Source organism: Mustelus asterias, chromosome 1 (genome assembly GCF_964213995.1).
Source record: "Mustelus asterias chromosome 1, sMusAst1.hap1.1, whole genome shotgun sequence".
Classification (NCBI taxonomy): domain Eukaryota; kingdom Metazoa; phylum Chordata; class Chondrichthyes; order Carcharhiniformes; family Triakidae; genus Mustelus; species Mustelus asterias.
Genome location: NC_135801.1, coordinates 2222892 through 2241322, shown reverse-complemented (window position 1 = coordinate 2241322; position 18431 = coordinate 2222892). Strand labels below are relative to the sequence as shown.

General features: G+C 43.1%; 1 protein-coding gene across 4 annotated transcripts in view; it reads left to right on the top strand.

Moving 5' to 3' along the window:
• Nucleotides 1-18431, top strand: part of LOC144487037 (B-cell scaffold protein with ankyrin repeats-like) — a 244024-nt gene that overhangs the window by 110512 nt on the left and 115081 nt on the right. For all 4 annotated transcript variants that reach the window (XM_078205325.1, XM_078205242.1, XM_078205185.1 and 1 more), the window contains exon 8: nt 2489-2682. In XM_078205325.1, coding sequence (XP_078061451.1) covers nt 2489-2682 — 194 coding nt within the window. The remainder of the gene's footprint in view (nt 1-2488; nt 2683-18431) is intronic.

The window sequence follows — 18431 nt, the reverse complement described above, 5'->3', positions numbered from 1 at the left end:
AAAAGCTGGAGAATGGAACAGATCTTTCAAAGAGCCAGAACATGTATAATGGGCCATATAGTCTTGTTTTTTGCTGTATGATCTATCAAAGAGAAGACATGTTGCCTAGTTCCTCCCATTTAACGCCTGTTAAATATGGTGTCACATCACTTTCTCTATAACATGCTGCATTGTGTTTACATAGAAACATAGAAAACTACAGCACAAAACAGGCCCTTCGGCCCCACAAGTTGTGCCGAACATGTCCCTACCTTTTAGGCCTACCTATAACCCTCCATCCTATTAAGTCCCATGTACTCATCCAGGAGTCTCTTAAAAGACCCTATTGAGTTTGCCTCCACCACCACTGACGGCAGCCGATTCCACTCGCCCACCACCCTCTGTGTGAAAAACTTCCCCCTGTACCTACACCCCAGCACCTTAAACCTGTGTCCTCTCGTAGCAGCCATTTCCACCCTGGGAAAAAGCCTCTGAGAGTCCATCCGATCTATGCCTCTCAACATCTTATATACCTCTATTAGGTCTCCTCTCATCCTACGTCTCTCCAAGGAGAAAAGACCGAGCTCCCTCAGCCTATCCTCATAAGGCATGCCACTCAATCCAGGCAACATCCTTGTAAATCGCCTCTGCACCCTTTCAATCTTTTCCACATCCTGTAATGAGGTGACCAGAACTGAGCACAGTACTCCAAGTGGGGTCTGACGTGGGTCTTATATAGCTGCATCATTATCCCCGGACTCCTAAACTCAATCCCTCGATTGATAAAGGCCAGCACACCATACGCCTTCTTAACCACCTCCTCCACCTGCGGGGCCGATTTTAGAGTCCTATGGACCCGGATCCCAAGGTCCTTCTGATCCTCTACAGTACTAAGAGTCTTTCCCTTTATATTGTACTCCTTCATCCCATTTGACCTGCCAAAATGGACCACTACGCATTTATCTGGGTTGAAGTCCATCTGCCACTTCTCCGCCCAGTCTTGCATCCTATCTATGTCAATATACAGTTTAGATTTGTGAAACAACTTTCACTGGTGGATTTGCTGCTCTCTGAAAATTTGGCCTCACATTAATCAAACTAAATAATCTTCTCAGTTAGCCCATGAGATGAATAATTGTTGTAATTATGAAAATCCAAAGTATAGGGGCAACTGGAAAAACTGTGACAGATGGTACTTAACATTATTAGATTGAAATTTGATGACACTGTAAAATAATTCAATCAACATACTCTGCTCAGCTGCTAACTCCATCTGAAAAAAATTGAGGTATATTTCTGTAGACCAAGGCTGCCAGATGCAGGGAAAATGTTTCCACTTTTGGAAGAGTGCAAGATATAAATAAGTGGCCATAAATAGTCCCTAAAAGTGCAATAAGGAATTCAAAAGTTGCCACTTTACCCAGATCGTGGTGAGAATGTAGAACTCACTACCATAGCAAGTACTGAGGTGAATCATACAGGTGCGTTAAAGAGGAAGCTGGATAAACAAGGTGGAAGATAGGAATAGAAGGATTGATTGATGAGATGAAATAGGGTGGGAAGAGGCTCATCATAGATCATAGAATCATAGAATCCCTACAGTGCAGAAGGAGCCCATTTGGCCCATCAAGTCTGCACCGACTGACCGACAGAGCATCTTACCCAGGCCTACCCCTACCCTATCCCGCAATCCCATGCATTACTCCACTAATCCCCCTAACCTTAACAGCTTTGGATATTAAGGAGCAATTTAGCATGGCCAATCCATCTAACCCGCACATCTTTGGACTGTGGGAGGAAACGAGAGTACCCACACAGACATGGGGAGAACATGGACACTCCACACAGACAGTCACCCAAGGCTGGAATTGAACCCGGGTTGCTGGCACTGTGAGGCAACAGTACTAACCACTGTGCCACCTTGCTGTCCAAATCGAGCATAGACCAATTGAGATGATTGGCCTGTTTCTGTATTGTGGACACGATGTAAATAAAGTTGATTAACTACAGCCATTCATTAGAACAGGAAAATGATGTTCTTGTGCTTAAATAGTTTCAACTAACACAAAATCAGGAATATGATACTTTCTGCTCTAATTTCCCCAGGAGCGAGAGGCAGGGGAAATAAATAACAGCAACAGTCATATTAACTAGAGATGTGATTACAACCTTAGAAAGGAATATTTTTATGAATAATGGGGTTCAATCAGAATTTAGAAATAATATAAAAGTTCTATTGTCATTTTGAGGGTATATTATAGATTGCCAATGAATGGGTAAGAAATGAAGGGAGTTGGATGCAATATAAATGATTAGTGTCAGCTGCAATTATTGGGAAATTTAACTATACAAGGTAGACTGAGATAAGACAAGCATCTATCAAAATGGGGAGATGTTCTTCACATGAATCTCGGACTATTTTCCTTCGGCAGTAAAAATGAACTTTTCTGCCTGAGAGTGGGTGGGAGATAACAGAACTGATGTTTGCCTACTTTCTATTGCTATCCAGATCTGTATCATGAGATCCCAACATTGCTCCATTTTGCGGCCAAGAATGGACTAGAGAAACTGACCACTCTGCTTTTGGAATGTCCTGGAGCATTTCAGGCCTCCAGTGTCCTGAATGCTTGCGGAGAAAACCCAAGAGATCTTGCTGAGAAGAATGGGTTTGACCACATTCGGGAGATCTTAGATAGATTCACAGTAAGTTATTTTAATTTTGTATTATCCAAATAATGCGATGCATCATTTTGTGTAGCGTCTTATTTACACTACTGGGAAACACTGGAACGTTTTACTACTTCAGTGGTGCGGAACAAGAGCAAGGTGTTGTTATTCTCCTGCCTGCTTCTTGTTGTGGTCAGTCCTACAATTAGACTCTATCAAATTATCTTCATTTGGTAACTTGCTTTTTTAACCCCAGATGCTAATGAATCTGATGTTTTTCCATTGTTGCTGCTTATTGGGGTTGAGATATTGGAAGCTTCCATGCACATTTTGTAGATAATAAATAGTCTTGCCATACAATTTGCAATTCTCGTTCCTGCTCTGGTTAGAACTTCATGGAGTTTTGGGGTGGCATGGTGGCACAGTAGTAAGCACTGTTGCCTCACAGCACCAGGGACCCGGGTTCAATTCACGGCTTCAGGTCACTGGCTGTGTGGAGTTTACACATTCTCCCCATGTCTGCGTGGGTTTCTTCTGGGTGCTCCAGTTTCCTCCCACAGTCCAAAGATGTGCGGGTTAGGTTGATTGGCCATGCTAAAATTGACCCTCGTGTCAGGGGAATTAGGAGGTTAAATATATGTGGCTACGGGAACAGGGATTGTGATCGGTGAAGACTCGATGGGCCAAATGGCCTACTTCTGCACTGTGGGGATTCTATTGATTCTATGGAGTTTGCAGCTATGAGCTTTTCTGCCTGATCTCGAAGTTGTTCTGTGCTCCACAGTTATCCTTTCCATTCAGCAATCTAACAATGGAGAAATTAGGAGGAAGTTTTTATTCTGGAGACTATCAAATGTGGTGACAATATTCTATCAGAGTCAGATAAAGACTTTTTAAAATGTAAGCACATCTGGCTGTGACAAGTAGACTGCAAATTCTTCAGAATTTTCAATAACAAACTAATAGTTAAGGTGTCTTCTCCAGAATAAAACTGGATAGGTCACGTAAATAAAACTGGCATTTAAATTGTATTTTTCACAACTCATGAACAAAACCCTCAAGAAACTATGAAGAAAGATTGAACAAGCTGTGGGACTTTTTTCTAGAAAAGAGAAGACTGCCAGTCAGCATCCTTTGCTCAGACAGGCAGTATAAATTGTTGTTCCCTCTGAAATTTGGTATTCTTGTCTGTCCTGATGAGTGCAAGACAAAAAGCTTCAACAGTATGTTTCTTTTTCAACAATATTCCGTTCTGTAATAATTGCTTGGTTATCCAAAACTTGAGTATTGCTGAAAATAGAGACATGTTGTCGAAGCTTTTCATCTTGCACCAGGATAGACACAAGAATACCAAATTTCAAAGTGAACAATATATGCTGCATGAGAAAAGGGTGCTAATTGGTTGGCAAGTTGACTCTCATTTGTTGATGTGTTACCTTAGAGAATACACCAGGGAACTAATGTTCCCCACTTTTCGTTTAGTTCTTAAAAGGCAAATACAAAATATTAAATGTGCATAAAGCATTCCAGAAGAGACTTGTGTTTCCAGCAAGTAGGAGGAGCAAATTGGTGGCAAGAGACGGAGAGAAGGAGCATTTTTACAGAGCTCTCTACTTGTGACTCACTCCTGTGGATATTCTAGATACAAAGTGAAGCAATTTATTTTTGAAACTTGCATTCAAGTCATGGTCGGGGCTTCAGCCATCCTCAAAGGATGAATAATTAACATATTTTGTATCTTTCTCCCCATCGTACATGCTTTGGACTCATGCTCCATGATAACATAAGAACATAAGAAATAGGAGCAGGAGTAGGCCATCTAGCCCCTAACCAAACATTGTGGTAGAAATAGAGGTGTACAAAGTAGAAACAAGCTGCAAAACCCAGCAGCCAAAGTCATACAAGCACACCAGCAGAATCTGCATTAGAGAGGGTGCAGAAAAGATTCACGAGAATAGATCCAGGGATGAGGAACTTCAGTCACATAGATTGATGAAGTTGAGACACTTTTTCTCGGAGAAGGGGAGGTTGAGAGGAGGTTTAATTGAGGTGTTCAAAATCATGAGGGGTCCGGATAGAGTAGATGTTCCCATTGGTGGAAGGATGGAAAACTAGAGAACACAGATTTAAGATAATTGGCAAAAGAAGCAATGGCAACATGAAAAAAAATGTTTTCACACAGTTAGTGGTGAGGATGTGGAGTGCACTGCCTGAATGTTCTGGAGGCAGGGTCAGCTGAGATATTCAACAGAGAATCGGATTATTTGTGCAGAGAAATGGACAGAAGGTGGGGAAATTGCTTCCTCAGAGAGCTAGCATATGCATGATGGGCTGAATGGCCACTTTGTGTTTTAAGTGTTCTGTGGGGGGCATAATAGAAGTTTTTAGGAGTTGATCGGGGTAGATGTATTGTTATGAACAGGATGGGAGGAGTTTGCAGATTATCTAGCCCCCTCTACTCCACAGGTTACACCATGAGTTTAAAAGTTTAACTGACCAACCACAATGGCCAATTATTTACCTTTGCTGCTGTTAGACCCAGAATATAAGAGGCTTTAACAGGCTTCTTTCAATAAACTCAGCATGACTGATTTATTATAAATCGAAACTTTTTTTTTAAACAAGTTCCGAGGAAGAGTTAACACACAATACGAACATATGAACAAGGAGCAGCAGTAGGCCATTTTCTCCTCAAGCCTGCTCCGCCATTTAATAAGATCATGGCTGATTTGATCGCAGCCTCAAATCTGCATCCTGCCTACTCACAACGACCTTTCATCACCTTGCTTACCAAGAATCTATCCACCTCTGCTTTAAAAATATTCAAAGACTCTGCTTCCATCACCTTTTCAGGAAGAAATCTAAGTACAACACATCCACCGGTTTTGCTTTTATCAACAGCACTTGTTACTTCCTAAAAGAACTCCAATAAATTAGTTAAACATAATTTCCCCATACAAAACCATGTTAACTCTGTCTGATTGCCTTGAGCTTATCCAAGTGCCCTGCTATAACTTCTTCAACAATAGTTTTGAACATTTTCCCCACGACAGATGTTTAGCTAACTGGCCTGCAGTTTCCTACTTTCTATCTCCCTACCTTTTTGAGTAATGAAGTTACATTTGCAATCCTTCAATCTAATGGAAGCTTCCCCAAATCTCGGGATGTTTGGAAAATTAAAACCAATGCATCACTAGACACTTTTTAACACCCTAGGATGAAGTCCATCAGCACCCGGGAACTTGTCAGCCCGCAGCTCCAACAGTTTACTCAGTACCACTTCTCTGGTGACTGTAATTTTCCCCGACTTCCCTCCCTTCCATATCTTGATTTATAGCTGCTTCTGGGATGTTACTTGTATTCTCTATAGTGAAAACTGATGCAAAATACATGTTCAATTCATCTGTCACCTCATTGTTTTCCACTATCAATTCTCTCGACTCATTTTCTATAGGACCAAAGCTCACTTTGTGAAATCTTTTCTTTTGAAAATATTTATAGAAACTATCACAATCTGTTTTATATTTCTGGCCATCTTTCTCTTGTATTCTAATTTCTCCCTTCTTATTAATATTTTAGTCATCCTTTGCTGTTCCTTATATTCTTTCCAATCTTCTGACTTTCCACCTGTCTTTGCACAATCATATGTCTTCTCTTTAAGTTTGATATTATCATTAACCTTTCTAGTTAGACACGGAGGGTGGGTCCGTCTTTTGGACTTTTTCTTACTTGTTGGAATGTATCTATTTAGTGTTTTCTGATATATCCCCATAAATGTTTGCTCCTGCATCTCTGTTAACCTATTGGTTAACTTCATTTGCCACTTCACTTCCGCCAACTCTGCTTTCATCCCCTCATAGTTACCGTTATTTAAACTTGAAAATATAGGCTGACATTTTCCAGTCCTTCATGCTGGTGGGGTCTTCTGGTCCTGCCAATGGCGAATCCCTGCAGCGGGTTCCCCAGCAGCAGGGGGTGAACTATAGAAAAAGCCATTGACATCAGTGGGACCAGAAGATTCCACTGCTGGCTAATGGTGGACCACCTCTGCTACTGCAAAACATGCTGCGGGAGGGCGGAAAATCCACCCATTGTGCCAGACCCACACCTCTCTCCCTCAAATTGAGTATAACAATTTATAATCTGGAAGTATAAGCATTTATCCCTTTAGAAGTTCTCCAACATACACACAAAGGACAAACCGCAAGGCCGATGTAGAATTGAATGGCTGAAGAAAAGACTTTATTTTTAAAAAGGATCAAGTTCGCAGGGTTGCTGTTGATCTGGAAAAACCCTGTGTGAAAATAGATAGTTGATCTCAGTAGATGCGTGGAAGTTCTTACCAACAGAGCCTTGGCATGGAAGAAGATAGAACTGGATCAATCCTTCTTGTCTTAGCCTCTCAGGTTTCCAAAGACGGATAAGTTCCACTGAGATGAGAATTCCTTGCTGGGTACTGTTAACCACTCTATAAGACAAGGGAAGGAGAATACAAGGTGGATAGCTTTTCACTTTCTCAGTATATTCCCAATTGAGTTTAATAGAAACAAGTTCAGACATTAATTCACCAGGTGATTGCTGGTAAATCATTAGCCTTTGCCTTTCAGCCAGTTTTTGTCCCCATCGATTAAAGTAATTGCTGTTCGAATCAGTAAATAGCTTTCCCCTCTCAAGTTCCATGGTGGTCAGGTGATTCCTTAAAAAAGGCTTACTCACATCCAGCCTGTTTTTTTTAAAATCCAGAATGTGAACAAGAGTCCAAATCGAGGGGTCATAAATATCAGATAGTTGCTAATAAATCCAATAGCAAATTCAGGAAAAGTTCTTTACCCAGTGAGTAGTGATAATGTGGAACTCGCTCCCACAAGGAATGGTTGAGGTGAATGGGTTAGATACATTTAAGCGGGAAGCTGGATAAACATGAGGGAAAAAGGAAGATATGGTGGTAGAGTGAGATGTAGAATGGAAAGGAGAAAGCTTGAAGCATAAGCACCAGCAAAGAGTAGTTGGGCCGAAAAGTCTGTTGCTGCGCTGTACGTCCTCTGTGATGCTATGAATAAGCTGTAGTTTCTCGGTAACTATCTCATCTGACAGTGGGTACCACTGACAATACGATTCACGGCCAGAATGTTCACTGAGGCCTTGGGAGGAGAGAGAATTTGTGTCTAGTATTGTTACTAATTGTGTTGAAGTAAGAAAACTCCTGCCATCGTCCCATCATGTTCTGCTATTGGTCAGTTAAAATTAACATCGCATGAATGAACAAACACTGCAACCTAAGCCTAGCATTTCTCTATTTTCAATGAATGATGAATATATTTGACAGCTGACATGCATTATGAATGCTGGATTGTAGCATTGTGATTTGCTATGTAGTATATAATTATGAGGGAATGGTTTCATTTATTCAAACTTCAGTTTCACAATCAGTTTTGAATGAACTAATTTTGTGACATTTATTTGGTTTAGATTTGTGACCACCAACTGTTTACTAGGGTTCAAACGGGTTTCAATAGACACTCCAGGTGGAATTTGGGCCTGTTTGCTGTGGGTGCAAATCCTGTTATGGCTGCTAAATCTCTCAGAAAGAGTGTGACGATTGGTTTGCACGATTTTAAATACATTTTAATATCATTAAGCTGATTTACTCCATGGTATCTGGCCACGTTCAATCCTTCCGTACCCCCCCGGAGGGATGACGCCATATTTGCACGAATGACTACTGATTTTTGATGACCACGCCAGGGGCACAGAGGTCTTTGGAGACCTCGGGGGTTGAGGTCCAAGACTGGGCATTGCCCCAGGCAACTTGGCAATGCCACAGGGCAGTGCTTGGGGCACATGAGGAGGAGCACTGCTGCGGGGGCTCTGGCAAGGGGGTAACTCTCCTGCAATGGGTGGGTTCCCCTCATGTGTGGTGGAAGGGGGAAGAGGGGAGAGCTTGTAGAGGTGGTCCTCCATGTCCGTGATGGGGTTGGAAAGTTACTTTAAACGCAGATCAGAGTGCCCTTTAAAGATGGCGCCCTGGTCTCTGTGGAGCCGGTGTTGCAGGATCCAGCGGGCCTCACCCTATCAGAGTGACGACACAAACCACACCCCAGATTCTCTGTGCACTGAGTGCCTGAAAATCTGGAGAGAAAACTCTGCTGTGCATCTGGAGAGATACACGCCAGTCAGACCCTGGCATTTTGCCATTTTCTGGAAAATTCCACCCTCTGGATCATGGTCTGATTTTGGCCTTAGTTCTGGGTGGGGAGCCAGGAAGTGGCCATGGGGGGATCTCAGGCAGGATCTTACAGAACGGCCAATTAAGAAGCCATCTCTGGGGGCCTGTCCAACTGAGGGAACAGGTGGAACGGTAGAACGAGAGGCCCAGTTGGAGAAACTGCAGTGATATCCACCTGGAAACCCAGTCAGGAGAGGTGAGTTCTGCAGAGACAGGTAGGAGATCATGAAGGTGCCTCAAAATGGAGAGGCTGTCTGCAGCATTGGGAGGAGTGAGCAAAGCTGTCAGATGAGCATTGTGGAGGCAGAGCACCTGTACAAGAAGGCCAGTGGCTACAGCTGTGACCATCATATCCCAGCATCTCCATGCTGGGGAAGAGAGTGGTGATGATGATGAGGCTCAGGGCTGCTATTGGCATGCTGCCTCCAGTTACCCCGGAGCTCCAGCGTCCTCTGGTGAAGGGGGGGGGGTGGGGAGAGCGGGGGTGTTGCTGCCCACCAATGGGATGCTCCCAGTGTTATTAGCAGTGTTTCCCTGTTTCACCCCACCTCCAGTAAGATTGATCTAAGACACAAACACATTGGGTAGCTGACCTTCTGCCTTTGACTCAGGTCCCCCTGTAGCTGCCTCTGTGGGACTGGGGAAATTCTGCCTCTAATTACCACTAGACATTCACGAGACAAATACTTTTGTTGAGTCACCAGAGACCATTCATTAAATATGAGAAAAGTAAACTTCAAATCATGTCCAGAGAAATATCCCAAGACTCAGCAATTCAGCACTGTCACTGCCTGTTTACACAGTACTTAATCATCTTATTTTTGTTGAAATAATTCTCGATTGGAACTCGGGAGGCAGTTTAGTAAACTCCATAAGTGCGTGGCTGTATTAATTACCCCAATGTGAACATGTTTAAATTGCACTCTCCAAGTGCTGTCACTATATCATCTGTGCACTGTGTTACAATTAAACAAACTGCAGCACGCAGATGTAAATAATGGTAATCCAGCTGTCAGTCGATAGGTACCGGGGACAGTCAGCCACAAGACTGGGCCAAAATTTTACTTTCTAAAAGTAGGCACACGCCCGACCCGACCTCGCGTGAAAGGACATGAGGATATGTTGGGTGCACATCCTGACATCATCCCACATGGACCTAATATTACGGTCAGCAGGCACACGTGGGAGTCAGTAGCACGCCTGCTGACAATTTAACTATCAACTAAGCTCATTAAAACATCAATTGACTGAAATTTCACGGTGCTTGTGCGATTTCACACTGGGCACACATGCAAATTATGTCATCAATACTATTACACCACCGTCTCCCACTGGCATGTCCAGCAGGTGCATGCGCCATTGTTATTTCCCAAATTTATTTATTTCAACTGGTCAGCTCCCTCAGACTTACCTGGCAGCCTTCAGGGAACTGCCTCTGCTGCCTTTGAAGATCCCGTCAGGTCCCCATTGGACCCGGCATCCAACAGGCTCCCGTCCTTGCCCAGACCTTCCTGACCATTGAAAGAGCATCTCCCATGTTGGGTGGCATTAATTGGTTACCCAGGGTGATATTGAGTTGCTCCTGCGGTGTCGCACGGGAGCAGATTCGCTTCTGGGCCTGAAAATTCACATGCACAACATCCGAAATCCAGGCCGTGGGTTATTTTCCCGAATGTGCTGTTCCAACAGAAATCCAGCTGCATAGAACTGAAAGTTATTCCCAGCGCATCAGCATGGCTGATAGTTTTGGATTTTTCATAAGATCCAACTTACAATGGTTCCTCTGCAGACTGTCCTCTTAGCTAACACTTGTAGGGATGTAATTTATTGCAGCACCCCATCACGATGGGAACCATGGTGACCAGGCCCAGGTAGTCATCAGAAAGGCCTGCAGCAACAAAACCTCTTCCTCATGAGTTGGGACTGCGAAAGGGGCTGACATGGGAGTAGCATCTTAATTAGGCTCATTAGAATGAGTCAATTTACATCCACTATCCCTGAGCCCACCACAATTAAATGATGGTTCAGGAATCAAATGGAGGCTGCACAACTTTCTCACACCTCCTGAAGGTCACCTGGAAAAACATGTCAGGTTGCCAACTGCATCCTGGGGTGGAGGGCGTCCCTTGTGATCAGGCACTCTGTGTCAATAAAGGAACCCAGCATTGGATAGGAGGGAGCCGCTGAAAGCCAGCCTCCCTGCCTTTGCCTTCAACCCCTTTGCCACCCTCAGGTGAACTCCATCCTGCTCTTGTTCACCTGTGCCCTGCTTCTGTGGCACTAGGCCTCAGATGGGTACAGTGCTGTCATCAGCCAGCGTGCCCACTGCCAGCAGTGTCAAGCTGCTGGCCTCTGGCCAACAGCTCTTGGTGGTGACTTCTGAGACCTCAATTGTGGGAAACCAACCCTGGTCGTTTTAGTGCCTGAAAGACATTTGATTTCACCGGACCGTCCCCATGGGACTGATGGGAGTTCGCCACCAGATTTTTTGACTGGTGGGTGAGACACCATTAGGCCCAACAAAACCCCAGCTGTTGTAACTGCAGAATGTAAAGTATACCTATCTCAAACCCATGACCTCTAGCAGCTAGAAGGACAAGGGCCGTAGATACCTGGGAACATTACCACCTGCAAGGTGGTGGCATAGTGGTATTGTCATTGAACTAGTAATTCAGTGACCCAGGTATTGCTCTGGGGGCACGGGTTCGAATCCCACCATGGCAGATCATGAAATTTGACTTCAGTAAAAATCTGGAATTAAAAGTCTACTGATGACCATGAAACCATTGTCAATTGTTGTAAAACCCATCTGGTTCACTAATGTCATTTAGGAAGCAAATCTGCCGTCCTTACCCGGTCTGGCCTACATGTGACTCCAAACCCACAGCAATGTGGTTGACTCTTACAGGGAATGGCAATAAATGCTGGCTTACATTCCCTGAACAAATCTTTAAAAAAAGTTTGCCTCCAAGTCACTCACCATGCTGATTAGGAAATATATCGCTGTTCCTTCACTATTGCTGGGTCAAAATTCTCAAATTCCCTCCCTAACAGCTCACCACCAGTTTCTCAAGGGCATTTAGGGATGGGCGATAAATGTTGGCCAAGTCAGAGATGCGTATATCTCAAGAATTAATTTAAAAAGATACATATATCTGTAAATATCCATACTGTCCAAAACTACTGCACAATTCCACTGTCAAGATGACTCGGAGAATACAGAATGAAGGTAATTTGCCAAGCACCAGAGAGGATGTGAGAAGAATTTTTTATAAGTGATCTGGAATGTGTTGCCTGAAAGGCAGTGGAAGCAGATTCAATAACTTGGGAATTGGATAAATATTTAGAATGAAAATTTGCAGTGATATGGGGAAAGAGGACAGTGAATGGGACTAATTGGGTGGCTCTTTCAAAAAGCTGGTGCAGGTTTGATGGGCTAAATGGGCCCCTCCTTTGCGGCACAGTAGCACAGTGGTTAGCACTGCTGCTTCACAGCTCCAGGGACCTGGGTTCGAATCCCGGCTCGGGTCGCTGTCTGTGTGGAGTTTTCACATTCTCCCTGTGTCTGCGTGGGTTTCCTCCGGGTGCTCCAGTTTCCTCCCACAGTCCAAAGATGTGCAGGCTAGGTTGATTGGCCATTCTAAATTGCCCCTTAGTGTCCCGGGATGCATAGGTTAGAGGGGTTAGTGGGTAAATATGTAGGGATATGTGGATAGGGCCTGGGTGGGATTGTGGTTGGTGCAGACTCGATGGGCCGAATGGCCTCTTTCTGCACTGTATGATTCTATATGATTCAATGAGTTGCACCTAGTCCTCAAACTGGTGGCAGAATTTTACTGAGTATTTTCTACATGTTTTATTATAGAAAAGTGCAAAAAAGCTCTAAGCTGTCACATACCCCTTCAAATTCCATTATGATCCATTAGGGTCACGCATTGAACATTTGTTTAAGGCTGATGGATGAAATTTCTCACGATTTTAATTCCTCTTAAGATTCCTCAAGTGTTAAATGGAACAATAATTGATCATGTGAAGAGGCACAGTACTCTGAACATCCCATTGTCTGTTAAATTTTAAAATAGCAGCAAAGAAGCATTAAAACATACGCTTCAGTCACAATCCATCCATATAATTCTCCAAATTTCTACAGATGATGTGAGCTTCCCCTCAAACAGCAATCTGCATATTTAATACATTTGTGTGGTATATTTCTTGCATTGAATTTACAACACCAAAACAGTCCATTCAGCCCAACTGGTACATGCAAATGAAGTTAATATTACTCAAAATAAATTTGGATACTTTAATCACATTATTTCTGTAACACCTTTCATGACCTTAGGACATCCCAAAGTGCTTTACAGTGCAATAAAGTATTTTTCAAGCTTAGCCATAGTTACATTGCAGCAGTCAATTTGCTCTCAGCAAGCTCTTACAAACAGCAATGGGATAATAACCAGATAATTGATTTTCTTTGTGCGGTTGATTGAGGGATAAATTTTGACCAGGATAATGGGAAGAATTTCACTGGGCTCTTTTTAAAAATGGTGGTATGTAATCTTTTCCATTTGCGGAGTAAGATGTGTTTAATGTTTCATCTAAAAGACCACACCTTCGACAGTGCAGTACTCTATTAATACTGCACTGGGAGTGTTAGACTATATTACGTGTTCAAATCTCAGCAATTCAAGATAACGGTTCACCACCACCTCGAGGACAACGAGGAATGGGGAACAAATGCTGGCCTAGCCAGCAATGTTCACATCCCATGAAATAAATATTTTTAATAATCTGTCACCTGGGTATTGAAGTTTAAAATCTCTACAGCTGAAGCTGGTTCCCATTATTGCAGAACTAAAAATGGCACCATATCCCAAACTGAGAAACACATAACAGGACATTGAATCGTAGAATCAGACAGCACCGAGGCTATTTGTCCCACTGCGTAACTGGTAGCTCTTTGAAAGAGTTTTCAGTTAGTCCCACTCCTCTGCACTTTTACCCATAGCCCCACAATCTCTCCCTTTCAAGTCATCATCCTATTCCTTTTTGGAAGTTACGATTGAATCTGCTTCCACCACCCTCTCAGGCAGCACCTTCCAGTTCATTGCAGCTCGCTGCATAAAAATAATTCCCATCTCATGCTAATAATCTTCAATCTGAGTCCCCTGATTACTGATACCCCTGCCAGTGGAAACTGTTCCTCTTCATTTACTCTATTAATACCCTTCATCATTCTGAATGGCAGGACATTGTTAAGCATTGACCTGCTGCTTCATGTAATGGAAGGAAGTGAGGAGGTGGTAATGGAGCTGCAGAATGGCGATGCATTGTGATAGTGCCTGAGATACATTAGTGATGAGTGCAGCTTCAAGAACTTGAGACAATAGTTGATTTGAATGGGCTGTTATAGGAAAATCTGACTCCAGCCTTTCCCATACAAATATACAAATTAGGAGCAGAAGGAGGCCATTGGGCCCCTCAAACCTAATCTGCCATTCAATAAGACCTTGACTGATCTGATTGTGGCCTCAATGCCACTTTCCCACCTACCCCCAATAACCTTTAACTCCCTTGTTAGTCAAGAATCTGTCTACCTCTACCTTAAAAATATTCAATGACCCTGCCATCACCACTCTCTGAGGAAGAGAGTTTCACAGACTCACGACCCTCTGAGAAATAAGAAGTCTCCTTATCCCCAGCTTAAATGGAAGACCTCTTTTGTTAAACTGTGTTCCCTGATTCTAGTTTCTTCAAAAGGCAAAACATCCTTTCAGCATCCACCCTGTCAAGCCCTTCAGAATCTTATATATTTCAGTCAGATCACCTCTCAACCCTCTAAAATTCCACTGGATACAGGCCCAAACTGTCCAACTTTTCCTCATAAGACAACCCCCCTTCATCCCAAGTGTGAGTCGAGTGAACTTTCTCTAAGCTGCTTCTAACGTGAATATATCCTTTCTTAAATAAGGGGACCAAAACTGTACACAGTATTCCCGATGTGCTCTCACCAAAACATCCCTACTTTTATATTCCATTCCTCTACAATAAACAACAACGTTCCATTTCCCTTCCTAATCACTCGCTGTATCTGCATACTAACTTTTTGTGATTCATGCACCAGAATACCCAGATCCTTCTATACCTCAGAGTTCTGCAATCGCTCTCCATTTAAATAATATGGTGTTTTTCTATTCTTCCTGCCAAAGTGGATAAGTTCACATTTTCCCACATTATACTCCATCTGCCAAATTTTTGCCCATTCACTTAACCAATAACCCTAAGCAGACTCTTTGGCTGGAATACTCCAGCCGTTCACGCCCTGCTGCCACTGCCAGCGAGATTGGAAAATGTGGCACTCAGCCATTCACTCCAGTGGGACCAGAGAATCCCAGCAGCGGATGAAGTCAGAATTCCAGCCTTTATGTCCTCTTCACAGCTTGCTTTCCGACCTATCTTTGTGTCACCAGCATATTTAACGGGTGTATATCAGGTCCCTCCATCAAGTCATTGATATAGATTTTGGTCCTGGGACACAAGGAGGAAATTTCCGGGGGGGAAAGGGATTATAGCTCCACAGAAATGAATCTGCTTGCCACATCACGTAACAAAACACAAACTCTCTGTTAAAGGTCTGAAAAAAAATTAGGAACAAGCTAAATAAGAGCATGAAAATGCTGTAAGGAAAGATACAGATTCCATCTCTTGGGTATCACTGTAATGACAGTCTCTGGGTATCCTTGTGGTATCTGATTAGTTGGGGACCTGTGTGTTCTAAACAGAGCAATAAATTGAGGACAAAATGTCTGGTCAGTGATGGAAGATGAGATTGCAGAGCTAAATAGATTGATTGCTTGTGTTCTCTAAGAAGGATTTGAAATCAGGTTAGAGCTTGATGGATTTCAGGCCAAGAATGTGCTGAGGGATAAAGCTAAATTAACTTTTATTACAAATTAGCACAAAACTTTGCACAATGGGAATTCAGGCCTCGTTTCTCTGTCTGTGAAGTTTAATTTGAGAAATTGATCTTGGTTAGTGGAGCAGGTGTTGAGTTACCAGATGCAAAGAAAGTGAAAGGTCTCAAAGTCTTGTGCAGGATAAAGTCACTCTTGCCGCACAATGCTGAAGGCAGATCCTGTGTGGATCACGCTTTCTCGTAATCTCCTAGTGACTATCAGAACCAGTGGCAAAGGATACAGACTTCCCGTCAGAAAACAAACATGACAATAAATGATAGCAATCGGAAGAATCTGCTTTGAGTGAGACAGCTGCAACATTCCAGAGGCTAAAGCACAAAACAACAAAGATTAGCACTCCCGGCAGTGGACAGAGGGAATGCTGCACTATCAGAGGTGAGACATTCAACATTGGCTGTAAAGGCTCATGCGAATCATAAACACCTCATGAAGCAATTAGACCAAATGTCCTGTTTCTGTTGAATTCTATTTAATTTTTTATAATGTAGACTGATTTATTGGGGTTCCCACAAAAAAGCAATTATGAACATGCAAACAAGGAGCTCTTGACCATTCAGTCCCTCGAGTCTGTTCCGCCATTTAATAAGATCATGGTTGATCTGATAGTAACCTCAAATCTGCATCCTGCCTACTCCTGATGACCTTTCACCCTTTTGTTTACCAAGAATCTGTCTATTCACTCTGATTCCACCACCTTTTGAGGAAAAGAGTTCCAGAAACTTAAGACCCTCGAAGAGAAATAAATTCTCCTCATTTCTGCTTTAAATGGGCAAACCCTTATTTTTAACTAGTGACCCTGAGTTCTAGATTCTCTCACAAGAGGGAACATCCTCTCCACATCCACCTGTCAAGACCCCTCAGGATCTTAAAGTTTTCAATCGTCATCTCTTACTTTTTTACATGCCAGCGGATACAAATCTAGCCTGCCGAACCTTTCTTCATAAGACAACCTGCTTATTCCAAGTATTAGTCTGGTATACCTTCTTTGAACTGCTTCCAATGCATTTAGATCCTTACTTAACTAAGGTAACCAATGCTGTACAGAATACTCCAGATGTGGTCTCACTAGTGCCCTGTACAACTGAAGCATAACCTCCCTACTTTTGTATTTAATTCCTCTCGCAATAAATGATAACATTTTATTAGCTTTCCTAATTACTTGCTGTGCCTGCAAACTCGTCTTTTATGATTCATTGTAAGCTATATTTTTTTAACATATATTTTTTTAAATTCAAGCCTCCATTTCCGTTTCCAATCCTGAATTAAAGATGGTCCCATTTCTGATTGGTACAATATTCTAACCTATTAATTGTTCAGAGGCTTCTAACTCTCAGCAGCAAAGACATGGCCATTATGATTTATATCCTAATTAAGGAGTTGGCAAACAGAAGAGAGCTACAAACTCATACTGTAAATGAAAACTTTCTGTAATATGAGCTCAGCGCTACAGCTGGCCAAAATATGAAGAATGATTCTTTGTAAAATGCTGCAAATGGGACACCCACTCACACAGGCCTTAACAGTTTAGTAACACATTCAGGCAAGAATTTTTTGCTGATTTGGTTTTTTTTTTTGGCTGTCTCACGGATTTTCCCCATCAATCTTCCAACACTTGGGTGAGGTCCAGAGGGCAAAAGAACCTGTAGCTAATCCAGGAATGTCAAATAAATCATTCTCCTAGAGATTCACCTCGCCTTACCAGCAACTAACACCATTTTGTTCACCCAGTTCTTACTCTTGGAGCTTTTTTTAAAAAAAAGCAGCAGGAAACCGGAAACCGGAAGTCGGCCGTGGGGAGACCTGGGTAATTTTGTTGTACCCAATAAATCTGAATGGTGAGGAAACCCGAGACATTAATTGTGTAGAGTCTCCCACCCTCCCCCCTCCTCTGACCTAAAAAAAAAGACCCGGAGTGAGAGCAGGTAAGCTTTTTCTTTCTTTTTCTTGTTGTATCAGCAAGTTATCTAGAGGGGATGGAAGTGAAGGCAGTGCAATGTTCCTCCTGCAGAATGTTTGAGGTGAGGGATGCCGTCAGTGTCCCTGCTGATATCACCTGTGGGAAGTGCACCCATCTGCAGCTCCTCAAAAACCGCGTTAGGGAACTGGAGCTGGAGCTGGAGCTGGATGAACTTCGGATCATTTGGGAGGCAGAGGAGTACATAGATAGAAGCTTCAGGGATGTAGTTACTCCGAGGAATGACGGTGAGAGGGGCAAGGAGGAAGCAGTCAGTGCAGGGATCCCCTGTGGTCATTCCCCTCGGCAACAAGTATACCGCTTTGGATACAGTTGAGGGGGATGACCTACCAGTGGTAAGCCACGGTGACCGGATCGCCAGCACTGAGTCTGTCCCTGTGGCTCAGAAGGGAAAGGGGGAGAGCAGGAAAGCAATAGTTACTGGGGACTCAGTAGTTAGAGGGATAGATAGGAGGTTCTGTGGCAGCGAAAGAGACTCACGGATGGTACATTGCCTCCTGGGTGCCAGGGTCCGTGACATCTCGGACATTGTTTTCAGGATCCTTAAGGGGAAGGAGGAACAGTCACAGGTCGTGGTACACATCAGTACCAATGACATAGGTAAGAG